Source organism: Heliangelus exortis, chromosome 22 (genome assembly GCF_036169615.1).
Source record: "Heliangelus exortis chromosome 22, bHelExo1.hap1, whole genome shotgun sequence".
In the NCBI taxonomy this organism is placed as follows: Eukaryota; Metazoa; Chordata; class Aves; order Apodiformes; family Trochilidae; genus Heliangelus; species Heliangelus exortis.
Genome location: NC_092443.1, coordinates 7,617,270 through 7,633,548, shown reverse-complemented (window position 1 = coordinate 7,633,548; position 16,279 = coordinate 7,617,270). Strand labels below are relative to the sequence as shown.

Here is a 16,279-nt window from a genome sequence, read left to right as displayed (position 1 = left end):
CCCCGGCTGTGGTGGGGTGTCCCAAGGAAGGGGCACCCACAGATGGGGAGCAGGGGATTGGGATGGGAGTCCTGGGGGACCTGGAAACTAGGAGGTGGGCGTGAGGGATGCAGGGAGACCTGGCGACCAGGAGATGTGTGCGGAGATGCTTGGGGATGCGAGGACTGGGAGGGACACGAGGGCACTTGGGGGTGGGCAGGGGGCTCCTGGGGGGACTCGGGTCTCCGGGTACAGCCGGGGCCCCAGGGGTGGCCCACGGGGAGAGGTGGGCGGGCCAGGGCAGCCCCCCGGGCGGGCCGTGCTGTGGGGGGCGGCCCCGTCCCGTCGGGGGCGGGAGGAGGCGCGGCGGGGGCGGGGGCGGTGGGGCCGGGCCGGGAGCGGCGGCGGGACGCCGCGGAGCCTCCTCTCGCCATGGGCGGTGGGTGCCGGGCCCGGGCCCCGCCGTCCGTGGGGCTGCGGCTGCTGCTCGCCCAGGCACTGCTGCTTTGGGTCGCCGGGACCGCCGCGACCGACGGCTCCGGTACGCGGGGCGGGGGCCGGCACCGGGAGGGAGGGAGGGCGGGCGACCCGGGGGAGCTGGAACCGGGGGGCACGGCAACATGCTGCACAGGGGGGATTTGGCTCCGAGGGGACGCGAGGAGAGAGGAAGGACTCGATCCCGGGGGGCCTGGTACGGGGGCAGCAGCAACATCCTGCACCGGGCGGGGTGGCGTTTCAGGGAGAGAGAGTGGGACTCGGTACCGGGGGATGCATGGGGAGATGATGGGAGAGGGCGGGCCGGTTGCCCCAAACCCTGCCGAGAGGTGCGGGACGGGTCCCCTCTCCGACGGGACCCCCGGGACGGGATCGCGCCCGTCCTCGCCCCGTGGGTGCCGGGACCGTGGGGCCACCCGCAGAAGCCCCGAGGTGGAGGACACGGCAGGCAGGGCGGGCAGGGCAGGCAGAGCGGGCAGGAGCAGCCTGCTGGAACCCCCAGGTGACGGCCTGGGGCAGAATCTCCCAGCACCCGGGGCTGGGGGTTCGGCCCGTCACGCCTGACCGGGAGCAAAGTCACCCGTGAAAAACAAACTTCCCCCCTACCTCCCGCGGCTGCCGGCGGGGACCACACACGGGGCCTGGAGCAGCCACTTCTGGCCTCGGCTGCACGACAGGGCTGGGCTCCTGCCAAGGCCACCGCTGTCCCCTGACCCCACCCCGGGGCTGGGATGGAGCTTCTTAAAAGCAGGGGGGTCGATCTCCACGAATGCTGGCAGCTGGGGCCTTTTTCTGCCCTCCCCAAACACGTACCAGGTGAACTGCTGTCTGGGTGTGAGGACAGAGGGCAGGGAGCAGCAGGGACAGCTCTGGTGGCCTGAGCCACCAGCAGTTCACCTCAGGCTGGCACAGCTGTGGTGGGCTCAGGCTGCCCGTGCACCCTGAGGAGGTAAGGAGTAACTCTGCTAATGGCAGGCATCCAGGGAGTGTGTTGCAAAATAAAACCATGCCTGGAATTCCATCAGCTCCATTCCCAACTCCTCTGGTGCAGCTTCCTCCAGGTCCTTAATGGGACACTGACTCCAGTCCCTCTTCTGTGAAATGACCTCCCCCCTCATGGGGAAGCACCATCTCAGCATGAAGCTTGTGGCACGTTTCAGGTTTTACAGTTCCTCACTTCAGTAACCAAAGTTCTCAGCAAAACCTGCCCAGGAACATGGGCTGCAGCCTCCAGCAAGGCTCTGGCCACAGACCTTGCAAATGATGCTGGTGGTGATCCCATCCCCTGGGTTTGCCCACCTGAGATCCCCCAAAACATGCACAGAGTGGATGTGCAGGGCTGAACAAGGACCCCCCCCCCATTTCAGGGGGTGCAGGATCAGGGGAGCAGCCACCCAAAGGGAGTAGGTTTGGTCTGAGGCTGATGACCCAGGGCTGCAGCATTTTGAGGAGTTATGGCCATGCAGATGGTGGCCATGCCTGCTCTACCAGAGACTCCAGGAGTTGGAGTAGCAGGTCCCTCCACCAGGGGCTGGGTGCCCCCAGCATGGCCAAGCCACCTCTGGGCTTCTTGGCCTCAGAGCAGGAGCAGTAAGGGTGAGTACTGGAGGAGGGGGGCTGCTGCTGAGCCCCCCACAGGCACCCCACTGCCACTACATCTGCATGAAAAGAGGGACCCCGTGGATGTACCTGGCTGTCACCGTTGTGCTGGGGCAGGTGGTGGGGACAGGCAAGGGACAACTCTTCCTCCAGCTTCACCATCACCTGGCATGGGTCTCATCTCCCCAAGAAGCTCCTTCTGGGGTCTGAAGAAGGTGGGAGCAGCATCCATGTGTCCTGCTGAGCAAAGGAGAGGCCTGGGAACCCACATGCCTGAAGCAGCTGGCACAGGCAGTGCTGGGATGGAACAACAGAGACCAACCCCTGGCCCTGCCTGCTGCATGTAGGAATCAAAGAAAATTTCATCACGTGAGGGGGAAAGAAAGATGCCTGGGATATACATGAAAGGATGGCTCTCTTCCAAGCCTCAGTTAGGGAGGGAGATATCTGATTGGGAAATTAGGGGAACTGCATTGTGCCCTGAGGTACCACCAGAGGAGTGGCTGGGCTCCTGCTCCTCCCCAGACAGCGTCAAGGGACCAGAGCCCTAATCTACCCCTGGGATCTGCTCTCTGAGACCAAATAACAGGATGTTGGGCTGAGGCTGGGATCTCCTGCTCTCTGGTGTTTGCTGCTTACAGCTTACAGAACTGCTTACAGCACTTCTACTTGAATCCTTACTGACTGCACCTTGGCTCCCAGCCGTGATGTTTACTCTCTGTAGCAGAGCCAAACTGGTCCCAGGGTGTTTCTCTGTTTTCCCCTGCAGCTATTGCCCTTGGCTGCTGGCATGCCTTCAGGGGTGTAGTTTTGTACGAGTGCTCTTGCAAAATAAACCTGACCATCCTCTCTGCAGCCATTCCACAGCTCACTCCGTTTCACTCGGTGCTGGGGCCTGCAGCCCAGCTGAGGTGCAGGGAGGAGGAGGATGAGGATGAGGATGGCCCAGCCCAACGTGGCTCTCACTCCTGCTGGAGTGCCACCAGCTGTGGTTGCAGATGACAATCTGGTTGTACCACCTGTGCTGCGAGCAGCTCGTGGTCCCGAGGAAACCTCCCTCGTCAGGAAAACAAGTGCATGAGCCTTTCATCCTCTCCAAAGCCTGTGGCTGCAGAGCCCTTTCCCATCCACCAAGCCCAGCTCCAGCCCGGTCGTGAGTCACCCCAGGTTGCTTTGGCTGCAGTTCACAGAGCGGATGTTGTCCCCCAAATCTGGCATTTTTCAGCGGTGATGGAGTGTGTCCACCAGCTCTGCTGTCACGGAGGGGCCGTGCTCCAGCTCCAGAGGCTGGCAGCAGCTTTTCCCACACCTGGAGCCATCCCGGCAGGGCCGGCGCAGGATTCCTGGCTGGGGTGGGGAGAAGCACGGAGCCACCGCGGGAGGGAGGCTCCGAAAGGATGCGAGGGGGTTGCTGTCGCGGGCCAGGACACGCACCGTCTCCCTCCCACCCTTTTGGCTGGAACATGCTGCTCCCGCCCCACCTCCGGGACCCCGCGGCGCTGACACGGCTGTGAACCGCGGGAGGAGGCAGCTCGGCCGAGCCCGGCGCGGTGCCAAACCCGCCTTGGAGGGTGCTCGGCCATGACATGCCGTGGAAGCCACACTCCGGGGAGAGCCCCATCCAGGTGGAATTCTCCACGCTCCCCACGTCAGCTGGAGAGAGGGGGCAGGACACGACCTGCTGAGCCAGTGCCCCAGGCGTGGAGAACCCTCCCAGCCCCACAGCAGCCCCTGGGGTGCAGCGAGCAGGGCATGGGGCAGCTCTTTTAGGTGCTTGTAAAGTCTGGAGCAGAATGGAAGGCAGAATGACAGCCCGGAGGATGCTTCAGCTTCACAGTGGCTGGGACCCCTTTGCAAAAAAGTTTGTCTTGGGAAAAAAAAAAGAAAAAAAAGAACGCGTGGTCTGACCTGAATTCGTCTGAGATAAATAAGAACCTGCCTGCTGCCTCTCGTCTGGATACATGAAAAGATCTGAGATGAAAGGGAGCCTGGCAGAAGGGCTGGGAGCTGAACTCGTCTTTGCAAGCCACCCCCCCCTCCCCCCATGACGTGAGGGATGTGGGGTCACAGGGCTGAGCACAGCCAGGGCAGAGCCCCCGGGCAGCTTCTGCCCTGCCCTGGGTGGGCAGCTGGCCCGGGGACTAAACAGCACTTCAAAATTAGTTTTGTGTTTCAAACACGGTAATTTTTAGCTGCAATTTCCTATGGGAAAAAGGTGGTTTCTCTTCTGTGTTCCCATCCCTCTGCCCCAGCGCTGGAGCCTGTTCCTAAGTTCCAGCAGAATTTGAACCAGGTTCGGCGGGGACCTGGTGAGCTAATGGCACTGTCCCCAAGCACTGTCTTTTGGCGACACTGCTGTCCCCAGGTGCTGTACATCCTGGTGGGGCTGGTGGCCGTTGTCCCCTGGAGGGCACCAAAACCCTCAACCAGGGTTTTATTCTCCTTTTATTCTCCTGGCACAACGGCCCCATCCCAGGTCTTGGGGACAAACCCAGCGTGGTGGCAGTGCTGTCCCACGGGATCCTGCTGCATCGGGAAGGGCCCTTATCTCCCTCCTGCAGGCCGGGGCTTGAAGGCGGCAGAGGAAGGGGCCGGGTGGAGGGGCCTCTTGGCAAAGCAAACTGCATCCCCCGGCACTGCTGCCCCGGGGCTGTGTTTGCACTGCTTCATCCTGCACCAGCGCCCTGCAGGCGACCCCCGTGCCACAGCCCCGCGGTGACATGGGGCACCGGGCACGGCCCCGGCAGCAACACCCCCAGCACTCATCGGTGTGTGGCCATGGGCACAAATAGTTCCTTTTTGGCCACCCCAGACAAGGGCAACTGCCTGAGGCAGGGCTGCAGTGCTGAAGTGATGCCCCTGCCCAGAATTCCTCCCCGCGGGGGGTAAAAGAAAAGCTGAGCAGTGGCATCTCCCCAGGACTGACATTGCACTGGCTGGGGTGCTGGCAGCTCCTCTGCTGTGTCCCTGCAGCACCAGGTGTGGGGACTGGGTTCACGGGGGTGGCTGGTGTCAAACCAGCTCGGCTCAGGGGGGTCCCTGAGCTGTCCCCACCCCAGCTCCATCCGGGGCAGTGTCACCCCATGAGCAGGCAGCGGGTGTAGGGGACACGGGGCTGGATGGTGATGTCTCTCTCTGTCCCCACAGTGGATCCCTGCTGCCATTTCCCCTGCCAGCACCAAGGGGTCTGCGTGAGGGTCGGCCTGGGAGGATACGAGTGTGACTGCACACGGACGGGATACTTTGGGGCCAACTGCACCTCCCGTAAGTCCCCTGGCACCCATGGGTGCTGGGGCAGCATGCTGAGCCTGAAGCACAGCAGCAGCTGTGTGGGTGGGCTGGATTCATTATCAGGCTTCATTAACGGGCTGAGGGATTCGATGGCTCTGTCTCCCCCAGCTGAGCTGTGGACACGTCTCCACGACCTGCTGAAGCCCAGTCCTGCCTTCTACCACTTTGTCCTGACTCACTTCAAGTGGTTTTGGGATATTGTCAACAGCACCTTCATCCGGGACACACTCATGAGGCTCATACTGACAGGTGAGAGGTGGCAGTGGGTCTGGGGGTGCAGCAGGATGTGGGGACCAGGGCTGCCAACAGCTGGGACACACGAGGGGCTCTCGGCACTTGGGCCAAAGGACTCTTAAGCAGCAGTACAGAAAGCAGCAGCCTGCAGAAATATGGAGCTGGCCCTTGTTACTCAAGTCCCCTCATCTATCACTTTGCATAAATATTTAGGTTCCAGCCCTTGGAGCTGTAGCGACATGTTCACAAGGCTCTGGTTGTTGGTGTTACCATTTCTATGTGGTTGTCATCTCCAAGAACATCATCCAAGAACATGCATCATCCAAGAATCCACTTAGAGCATTAACATGAACCCTCCCCTTCTGCAGGGAGCTGCAGCCTTTAAAAGGCTGGGAGCAAAGCCCAGGACACCCACATGCAACCCCTGCTGATCCCTTTCTGGGTTTTGGGGTGGTCAGGAGCAGAGCCCATGCAGTGCTGCCACACGCCCAGGGCCTTACAGTGGTGACCTCTGTTTCTCCTTTTCAGTTCGTGCCAATCTCATCCCCAGCCCCCCCACCTTCAACTCTGACTATGGCTACATCAGCTGGGAGGCCTATGCCAACGTCAGCTACTACACCCGTGTCCTCCCACCTGTGCCAGACAACTGTCCCACACCCATGGGGACCAAAGGTACATGGCTAGCTTGGAGGGACCAGCACTGCATGATGCTGTGTCATCACAGCAGCACCCTGGATGGGTGGGTTTCCCACTCACCTGTCCCTGAGCTTTCTCTGCCATGGTCACATCTGCAGGGCACTGCTGGCAGTGCCACGTGCTACTGTTGTCCTGCCCAAGATGGCTCAACGGGCAGGAGCAGCTTGGTGGCATCCGAAGTGGTGCTGGGACAGCTCAGGCTGAGCTGCTGGGGCACGTCATAGCCTGTGTGAGAGGGCTGTAAGGTGTCTCTGCAGACAAGTCAATGTCTGGTTCTGCAGCAGATACCGACAGCCCCACCAGTACCCATCCAGCTCAGCACGGAGCATCTGCCCTCAACCTCCATCCTTCACAGGGAAGCAGCAGCTGCCTGACCCCCAGCTCCTGGCAGAGAGGTTCCTGCTGCGGCAGAAGTTTGAAGCTGACCCCCGAGGCACCAACCTGATGTTTGCCTTCTTTGCCCAGCATTTCACCCACCAGTTCTTCAAGACGTCAGGGAAGATGGGACGTGGCTTCACCAAGGCGCTGGGGCACGGGGTGAGGGATGCTGGAGGGGGGGGCAGGGGGGCATGTGGGGAGCAAGAATGGGGACAGGGGTGTGCATGGCCCTTTGGAGCAGCCTCCATGCTGTGCTCTCTTGGCAGGTGGACCTCGGGCACTTGTATGGGGACAACCTGCAGCGGCAGCACCAGCTGCGACTCTTCAGAGATGGGAAGCTGAAGTTCCAGGTACTGCCTGGGACAGTTGAAATGTGTCTCAGCCCTGTGCCCCAGGGTTGTGTGAAGCCCATGTCCCTCTGGCAGCTGCCAGGCCAGAGATTCCCAGGAGCATCAGGAGACCCATATCAGGGGGGACGAATTTTGGGGTCGAGCTGTTCTGATGGCAGCGGGTGTTCCATGGGTGGGGCTGTACCATGGGAACAGAGGGTTGTTCCATCCTGCTCAGCTCCTGCTGAGTGCCCAGAGGGAGGAAGGTCCCAGCTGGACAAGCTTTCACTGGGCTGGTTTTCTCCTCTCTTCCCTTTCTGCTATTCCATTCTTGTCTCCCCAAGGTGGTGGGTGGAGAGGTGTACCCCCCCGTGGTCACTGATGCTCCGGTCCACATGGTCTACCCGTCTGCCGTCCCCAAGGAGCAGCAGCTGGCGATGGGGCAGGAGGTGTTTGGGCTGCTGCCAGGGCTCTGCATGTATGGCACACTCTGGCTGCGTGAGCACAACCGTGTCTGTGACATCCTGAAACGGGAGCATCCCACCTGGAGTGATGAGCAGCTCTTCCAGACAGCTCGTCTCATCCTCATCGGTGAGGACCAGCAGTGCCACAGGCACCGTGGAGCCCCACGTCCCATGGGCAAGCCCCAGATGGTCTCTGTTTGAGGGTGGTGGCCAGGATGGCTTTTAGAGGCTGGAGGAGTTTATCTGTCAGCCTACTGGGCATCATTGGCTTTGGGCCACAGAGTCAGCTTTGGTCTGTAAAAAATATTATTTTTCAATAATTTTGTCATAATTTTAAACTTTCAGTTTAATGTTCATTATAAATTTTCTATAATCTTGTGAAAAGTCAATATTTTACCAAAATCCAGGTGAGACCCATGTCACTCACCACCTCACCTCTAAGAAGGATGTCAAGGTCAGCTTTTGGCAGACTGACCTTTACTGGTGAAAAAATAATTCCTGACCAGCTCAACAAGTCAGAAGGGTCCCAGGTAGTGGCTGGGTGCTGGGACATGCTGCTGTAGCACATGGGTGACATCACAGGGCACAGAGCTGGTAGGTCCTGCTTCTGCCAGCTGATGGCTGCTTCTCTCACCCCCTGCCCAGGGGAAACCATCAAGATTGTGATTGAGGACTACGTCCAGCATCTCAGCGGGTACTTCCTCAGCCTCAAGTTTGACCCCGAGCTGCTGTTTGGGACCCCGTTCCAGTACCGGAATCGCATCGCGGTGGAGTTCAACCAACTCTACCACTGGCACGGGCTGATGCCAGACTCCTTCATCATCCAGGGGGAAGAGTACAGCTACAAGCAGTTCCTCTACAACACCTCCATGCTCATGGACTACGGCGTGGAGGCGCTGGTGGAGTCCTTTTCCAAGCAGAGTGCAGGAAGGGTAAGGTCTGGCTCTCTGGCGCTTCCTGCCAGTGGGACCCCAGGAGGGATGCTGGTGGGACTGGGAGGGCAGACACTGCTGTAACCAACCTCCCCACTGGGCAGTGGGTTGCTGTCACGTACAGCCTCCTACCCAGGGTATCACCTGATGGACATGCTGTGGGTCCTCCCCACAAGCACTGCAGCAAGGCTGGACCTTGGCAGCACGATTTGCTTGTTCTGGGGGCTCTGTAATAAACCTGGCAGGAGCCTGCTGTGTGATGGGATCTCCTGTCTGATCTGTTCTTTGCTGCCATCACATGGATGTTTTCTTCCAAGCCATCACATCTACATTTCTGAGTTCCATGCAAAGCAGCAAGGCTAAGGCACAGACCTGCTGCTCTTGGGCTGTTCAGGGTCCTCCTGTGACCCCAAGCCTCAGTAATCTCTCCCCCAGGGATGGGGGAGTCACTGCCCATCCAGGGCTTCTCCTGCACTGTTCCTGACCTGTGCTGTGAACAGAACTAGCTTTGACCCAAGCTGCTCCAAAGCTGTTTTTTGGCCATGCACAGTGGCACAGTGGTTGCCCTCCGCTTGGTGCTGTGATGCTGTGCTGGTCTCCCTGACACCAGGCCCAGAGATGCTCCAGTGTGCTGGGTCCCCTTGGGACAGGTGCTGGTGGTGCCTCGCTGCCTCACATGTCTCCTCCCTGTGTTCTCATCCTCCAGATAGGTGGGGGACAAACCATCAATGCCAACATCTTGCATGTGGCCATTGGGGTCATCGAGGAATCCCGGCAGCTGAGGCTACAGCCCTTCAACGAGTATCGGAAGAGGTTTGGCATGAAGCCCTACAAGTCCTTTCAGGAGCTCACAGGTAGGGCTGCAGTGCTGCTGCAGGAGCTCTGGGGGCTTTCCTGGGGCAGCTCTATGGCTCTGTGCCTGCAGGTGGGGGACAAGACCCCAGACTCTCATCCCACCACAGGGTTTGCCCCACAGCCCATCCGCTCCTGCCTGTCCGAGCCATGTCTGGTGGTCACCTTTGCCCCATGGTGGACAAGGCTGGGTGAGCAGTGGGGAGGGCAGGGCCTGGCCTAGGAGCCCGGGCTGTGGGTGCTGCCACGTTCCCATTGCCCATAGTCCTGTGACTCCCTTGCTGAAGCACTCTGATGTTCCCTTGGTGCAGGGGAGGAAGAGAAGGCAGCAGAGCTGGAGGAGCTGTACGGAGACATCGATGCTCTGGAGTTTTATCCAGGCTTGCTGCTTGAGAAACCCCAACCCAATGGTATTTTTGGAGAAAGCATGGTGGAGATTGGAGCTCCATTTTCCCTCAAGGGGCTTTTTGGAAACCCTATCTGCTCCCCAGAGTATTGGAAACCCAGTACCTTTGGTGGAGCAACTGGCTTTGAGATAGTTAAGACAGCATCGCTCGAGAAGCTCGTGTGCCTCAACGTGAAGAAGTGCCCATACGTGGCCTTTCAGGTGCCAGATGCTGTGGAAAGTGTCAGCCCTCGGGGTGGTGGGCCATCTACAGAGCTCTAGCACCAGGACAGCCTGCCCAGGTATGGACTGTCCCTGCCCAGGCACCAGCAGAGCTGAGCTCCTGGCATGGCACTGAACATCCCCTTCCTTCCCGCAGGGACCTGCCCACCCCTGCGCCAAGCAGGAGCAGGACAGAAGATGGTCCCACCCTGGGTGTCCTCCACACCAGCCCTCGCTCAGCCAGCAACCCAATGCTCAAGAAAACGGGTGAACAGCAGCAAAGGGGGAGCAACACAGCATCCAGAGACCATCTGTGTCCCAACCCCACCCCAGCAGCTGGAGCACACTCGCAGAGCGTACGACTGCCCTCATCTCCACCACCCAACACCATCTGCACAAGGCACCAGCTCAGCTCCTGTCAGTTCAACCACAAACATCCTGCTCCTAGTGGCAGCTATCAAAAGCTCTGGTTTGGTGCCAATTGATAAGCAGGTACCAGCCCACCAGAAGAGCTGCCTCAGTGCTCCCAGCCTCCCAAGGAGGAATGCTTCAGACAGGAATTAGAGACCGGACGATTCTAAATTAGTTTCATTCTGCTGTGTTGTTTAATGCACATCAGGAATGCTGGGATTTTAGGGCACACAATTACCAGTTGGTCAGGTTGGAAAGATTAAACTTCAGGAATGGAAAAAAGCATTGGGAGCAGAGCCCTTGCACTGCCAGAACAGACTCAGCCACCACTGCCAGCCTCCCCTTCCCTCCCCACAGCTGTGCAGAGAACCAGCAGCACGACAGCCCCTCTTCCCTCTCCCCCTGTTGCTTATTTGTCTTCTGCTACACAATCAGTTGGATCCAGACCCTTTCTCTTTCCTTTTTGCTATTAATATGGGAAACCATCTATCATACACCTGAGCACTGGAGATGAACTCCCAGGAGTCACCTTGCTGCAGGCCACCTGACAGCAAGGGGGGGTTTTGATTCTGTGACAGTTTTGCTGCAATAGGGGAAAAAAAACCTCAAAAACCAAAAGCACTTTATAAAAATAAAACTTCAAAGCAACTCAAGCAGACAGCTCTCCCTCAACACCCTCTCCAAACCAGGTTTTGTAATGATGCTTAATATGCAGCCTGTCTGCATGACAGACTTCATTGAATCTCATCCTGAATATCAATTATGGCTACTTTGATTTTTTCTTAAATGTGCTGATATCTGTGCTCAATGATTTAATTTCATATAACTTTCATGTTAGGTTTTTTTCTGCAATTCTGAGATGACAAGAAATAATCTCTGACCACATTTTAAAATCTGGACGTCTGCCAGTTTCCTTAAAGAAGCTACAATTTGTGCCATTCTGCAAGTTTTAATTACAAATTACTTATTTTTTCTGCTTATACTATTTTTGAAAACCCAGTTCAAATAGATACAGTTACAAATTCTTTTTGTTTTCTATCCTAAGATCCACTCCTCCTAGAAACCTAGTGCTTACACAGAGGCATTTGCATTTCTTCCTGGTGTTCCACAGTGCCTCACATAAAACTTGCAATTAAACTTAATAATTAAACATGGGTCAGATATTTAGGTAATGATAGTCTACTTTCCAAAGTAACAAGCAAAATAAGTAATTCAGGAAAAAGCAAACATGTTGCAATCAAATTAAGCACGGAGATGACAATTCAGTAATGACAAAGTATAGAGAGCTGGTGACCCTGCTTGAGCAATTCAGACAGACCAGCATCTGGCCAGTAAAGCCTTCACCTCACTCAGCAGTTTTCATACTTGCATTCACTGTAAATTGCTGATGCCTTTTCTCTTGCTGCCCAGGCTCTCTCTCAGCTGGGCAGCACCAGCCTTGCTGGAGACAGGGTGAACTGTAATGCACCAGGAACCCTGAAAATTACTTCCCCCTATTATGATCTGATTTCTGAAGTAAGCAGAGTACAAACAATATAAATAAATCCACCTTAATAAAAACATAATCACTGACAAATGGGAATGAGAAAGGTGCTGCAGGAGCAAAGAGAAATATGCAGCAGCTGCACTCATGAAGGGACAATGGGCTCAGCCAGTGCTGGGTGGCTGCGTCCTGTGTCCTGAAGTGGGAGTCACCTCATGATTTTGGGGAAATGAGACTCCAAGAGCATTGTCACTGGGCAACTGAAAAGAGGACTCTGTTATTTGTTACAGAAGCCAGAGGGGAAAATTGCTAACTGTCCACAAAGGCTGCACCCCCAGCCCACAAGATTATTTTTCTGTCTTAATGTGAACTCCACTGATGCACCCCACAAAGAACACACCTGCACAACATTACCATCAGAGGAAAACCAGGACAGGTTGAAACCCAAGAATGAACAAAAAGCTGTAATTGAAACATTTTCTCACTTCAGTCTCAGGCAAAGTTAAAGGAAGAAGAACTCTTCTCCAGCTGAAAAGTAATTTTCAGGATGATGTCAGGGGCTGTTGTTATTTTGAAGTGAGAAAGGAACAAAAATTAGATGGCCAAGTGTTAGAACAAGAAGGTACTTTGAAGAAGGGAACTGCAAATTGGAGAACTGAGATGCCAATAGACAATTTCCTAAACTTACTGAAATGTGTTAGAACTTCATGTTTAGTAAAATACATTTGAATTGCATAAAACAAAGACTGTTTTAGCGTGTACTTTATTGAATTAATTTAAGAAAAATGGCAGGCATTCCTTAAATTACTTTTTAACAAGCAAAAGTCAAAGTGCATGAAGGGGGAGAATACATACCCAGTCTAAGGAAGAAAATGAACAATCCCTAGCACAAGAACAGGCCACTGTACAACTACACCTACTGATCCCTGCTGTGAGCAATTCAGTCTATTTCCAGATCACTGTCTTCACTGTAACATGCAGATGGATTATGTATAGAAGTCAGGAGAACTAGGTCTTTTTCTGGAAGCAAGCCACATTCCTGCAGAAAAGCCTCCAGCTCAACAGCAAAAAAATCTTCTCCAAGCTGGTCAGTGATTCGCACAAAATTGCCAATGAGCTCACCTGCCTTATAGATCAGCAAAGCTGGCAGAGCATTGTTAGTAAAGCGAGCACTGGCACCAATGAGTGAACTCTTCACCCTGCAAAATTTAACTGTTGGGTACTCAGCAGCCAGGCAGATCATGCAGCCATTCAGGGACTCAGTGCCAGGGATATCATCTTCATAAATATGGATCATGATCAGTGTGCTCTTATGCTCTTTATCAACTGTGTCCAAAAATGCTTCACCACTGGTAATCTCAAAAACCTGTTTAAATTGCTGCCCACTGTACAACTGCTGCCTCATCTCCTCCATTCGCTGCTTCCTGTATTGCTGCAAGAACTCCTCATCATCTTCATCGTTGTGAATCATGTTATATTCTTGTAATGTCATCTAAAAAGCACATACAAAAATCCATGAAAAAGAGAAAAAAGCTCTGCATCACTATGTGGGTGACTTACATAACACAGAATTTAAATCAAGAGGATTAATGGGGGTCACTCATCTTTCATAACAGTAACGTGCAACCCATGGAGGCTGGAGCACTCTTTGTATTACTTTCCATTCTGATCTAATTAGAAACCATATCCACCAGGAATTCTGATTCCAGCCTGGGCTATTCTAGTTTCCACACCTGCACTAATAACACAAGTGGCTGCTCCATGCTCCCACTTTAATTCAGGTTAATGGTGGCTCTGTGCTTTCCCTCAGCTTTGAGCACTGATTTGGTTACTGTGCCTGACCCAACCCTACCTTCCTTCTCATCAGCTTTCTCATTTAGTCTTTCTGTTAATGTTGATTATTATGTTGATATATAACTATCACACTATCTCATCTGTAGACCTGAAGCCAACCAGATTTTATGTATTTCTTATCTGTTCACTTGCTTTGTTATCATATCTGCATTACTCAAGGAACAGGGCAGTGTGGCCAACTTTCACCATCTGAAAGCAAGAAATGCTGTGTGCTCTCTGCTGGCAGCATGAGCTTCCTTTCTGCCATGTTACCTTTCCATTGATTTTTTCCTGAAGCTCCTTCTGCTTCTGCTTATCAGTCTCTTCATCCAAGTGAGACCTACATGTCATGGACAACTTTTTAATGAGTCGTTCCATTTCTCGGCGCTGCTCCTGCCTCTGTTCAGTTTCCAGTTGTTTGTATCTTCGCCAGTCATTAATGACTCCTTTGGGACCTGAAATTAAATACAGGATTGTGTATTTAACTGTATATCAAATTGCACAAATCAGCTTTGCATGCAAAGTCTGACTGCTTTAGATACAATGCTGGAGTCTCTCAGAGAAGTCCAACATTAAAATAAAGAACCAGCTATCAAAAATAAGGTTAGATTAGAGCCAGGAAATTATGAGTCTCAGCTAGCTTTAAAAAAAGGACTTCCATGTTGAAAAATGCATTTTAGAAAGACAAAGAATCTTCCAATAAGCCATTAGTTGGACACAAGGATACCTGTGTTGACTGCACTGCCATCGCTGCTAAGCTCTACTTCCCCAATGCTTTCAGGAATGGTGCTCTCCTCCTCCTTATCTTCTTTGTCACTGTCTTCATCCTCACCCTCACTACTGCTGTAGTAATACTGGAGCTTCTCACCAAGCACTTTATCATCCAAAGTAGTCATTTTGTTCTAAAAAAAGAACCAATTAACAAAAAAGTGGATGTACCTCTTGTTCAAATATCAAGAGATACCACTTGAAATGCACAGTGATAGCCCTTTACTTGTTCACAGCTGGTTTTTAGCCACATACAAAGAGTTTAGAGCACACAGTCATGGGAGGTAAATCTTAGACACAATTTCAAACTCAAGTTAAAAACCTTTACAACTAGAACTACTTTGAGGCTCACTAGTGCAGAAATGTTAAAATGTTCTGACCTTGATTCCTTTCCAGTCTTTCAGGGACAAACGTCTATCAAAATCTGGAACAAGAAATTTCAGATTATATTAATTCAACTTGTCAAAGGCAACCTCTAACATAAACTTTTGCAAAAATCTGTCATATTTAAATAGCACAGAACAACACAGGCAAGGAAAAAAATTTAGAGAAAATGTAACCATGGTCGCAGTTTAATAAAAAAAGGTCACCAAACACAGAAAACTATTTTCTGTGTATTGAGACAGAACATACAAATGCTTAGTACACACAGTGCTACCATTTCATGAACATAATCTCCAGAGTAAGAAATAACACATAAAAAGAAAGATCTTCGTGTCTGTCCTCTTTTCACCTGTCTACCAACAGCACAGGAGCCAAGAGCACCCTGTTTGCACAAACAACACTGAAAGTTAAGATGCTGGCACATCAGATGCTTCCAAGTGATGGGAAGCTGAAGGACCACTGAGTCTGGGGCTCTTTCCACTGATTCCTTCCATCACAGTCCTCTAAAAGAGCTGCTGCTAATGGGATCACATCCTGATGGAGATGTAATACACCAAAAATTACTCTTCTTTCCTGGGTGAGGGGCAAAGGATGTAAAAATGAGTGCCACAACGCCAGGTCTGTGGCTGGGGATCCGTGATGCATAAACTAAACGTCCACAAAACTTCATTAAAAAAAAAAAAAAAAAAAAAGCAAAAAAAAAAAGCAATTGCAATCAGATCAGTTAATGTGGGCTCATAGTTAACTCTGCAGGGCAGCCCTGTTCACCGATCTGTGATGACGATCCCCCGAGCAAATAAAATAAAATAAAGTGGGGATTTCGGCTTTTCTGCCACCTGCCAGCAGGTTCTGCAGGAGTTCAAACCAGACCGAGCAGATGAGCAGGAGGTGCCCAGATGGCCCGGGATTACGGGGATTACCCCTCGGAGCTCCGCAGAGCTGCGGGAAGAGGCGGCCCGGATTCCTGCAGGGGGCATCCGGGGGTACCGGGAAGCAAAACGGGAAGCAAAACGGTTCATTTCCAGCAGAAAAGGGCAAAGTCCCTCAGCTGCAACACCGGGTGGGATGGGCCTGGTGCAAGCTGGGCGGGTGGGAGGTGTCCCTGCCCACGCAGGGCGGGGTGGATCCTGATAATCTTTAAGATTCCTTCCCGCCCAAACCCTTCCGGGATTCCATCGATCCGGGTTTGGAACTCCATATCTTTAAAGTCCCTCCCAACCCAAACCATTTTAGAATTCTACGAACCGTTCGGCCGAACCCCCAACTCCCTCCCCGCGGGAGGCGACGCGGCTCTCAGCCCCTCACCTCCAACCCCTCCGGTCACGATTCCAACCCCATCCCGGCCCTCCCCACACTCCCCACCCCCGGCCCCACCGCCTCTTCCTCCTCCTCCTCCTCACCCTCCGACGCCGGAGCCGCCCCGGGCCGCGCGGAGCAGGGCGGGAAGGGGGCGGGAAGGGGGCGGGAAGGGGGCGGGAAGGGGGCGGGAAGGGGGCGGGAAGGGGGCGGGAAGGGGGCGGGCGGACGTTCCCACCGACGGAGGA

General features: G+C 54.0%; 2 protein-coding genes across 4 annotated transcripts; one reads left to right on the top strand and one right to left on the bottom strand.

Annotated features, from left to right (window-relative positions):
• The first annotated feature begins 351 nt into the window (after window positions 1-351).
• PTGS1 (prostaglandin-endoperoxide synthase 1) lies at window positions 352-12,494 on the top strand. Its single transcript, XM_071765838.1, has 11 exons — window positions 352-520; window positions 5,221-5,337; window positions 5,473-5,613; window positions 6,127-6,270; window positions 6,650-6,831; window positions 6,939-7,022; window positions 7,346-7,592; window positions 8,111-8,397; window positions 9,104-9,251; window positions 9,561-9,936; window positions 10,014-12,494. The coding sequence occupies exons 1-10, from the start codon at window positions 412-414 to the stop codon at window positions 9,914-9,916; spliced, it is 1,815 nt and encodes a 604-aa protein (XP_071621939.1). The 5' UTR covers window positions 352-411; the 3' UTR covers window positions 9,917-9,936; window positions 10,014-12,494.
• Window positions 12,495-12,497: 3 nt separating this feature from the next.
• PDCL (phosducin like) lies at window positions 12,498-16,181 on the bottom strand. Of its 3 annotated transcripts, none has more exons than XM_071765839.1 (5): window positions 16,136-16,180; window positions 14,732-14,775; window positions 14,311-14,485; window positions 13,857-14,038; window positions 12,498-13,242 (listed from the first exon to the last, which is right to left on the bottom strand). In XM_071765839.1, exons 3-5 carry the CDS (start codon window positions 14,477-14,479, stop codon window positions 12,691-12,693), a joined length of 903 nt encoding a protein of 300 aa, XP_071621940.1. In that variant the 5' UTR covers window positions 14,480-14,485; window positions 14,732-14,775; window positions 16,136-16,180; the 3' UTR covers window positions 12,498-12,690. The 3 variants fall into 3 exon arrangements, with proteins under 3 accessions (XP_071621940.1, XP_071621941.1, XP_071621942.1); XM_071765840.1 differs by lacking the exon at window positions 16,136-16,180 and adding an exon at window positions 15,085-15,309; XM_071765841.1 differs by lacking the exon at window positions 14,732-14,775 and having other exon boundaries at window positions 16,136-16,181.
• Between the last annotated feature and the right edge of the window lie 98 nt (window positions 16,182-16,279).

Coding starts and splice junctions, on each gene's coding strand:
- PTGS1 (XM_071765838.1), top strand. CDS start 412: ATGGGCGGTGGGTGCCGGGCCCGGGCCCCGCCGTCCGTGGGGCTGCGG. Junction 6,832..6,938: donor CCAAGGCGCTGGGGCACGGG/GTGAGGGATGCT, acceptor CTCTCTTGGCAG/GTGGACCTCGGGCACTTGTA. Junction 8,398..9,103: donor CCAAGCAGAGTGCAGGAAGG/GTAAGGTCTGGC, acceptor CTCATCCTCCAG/ATAGGTGGGGGACAAACCAT.
- PDCL (XM_071765841.1), bottom strand. CDS start 14,479: ATGACTACTTTGGATGATAAAGTGCTTGGTGAGAAGCTCCAGTATTAC. Junction 14,039..14,310: donor TGGCAGTGCAGTCAACACAG/GTATCCTTGTGT, acceptor ATTTAATTTCAG/GTCCCAAAGGAGTCATTAAT. Junction 13,243..13,856: donor AGGAAAAAATCAATGGAAAG/GTAACATGGCAG, acceptor TGTGCTTTTTAG/ATGACATTACAAGAATATAA.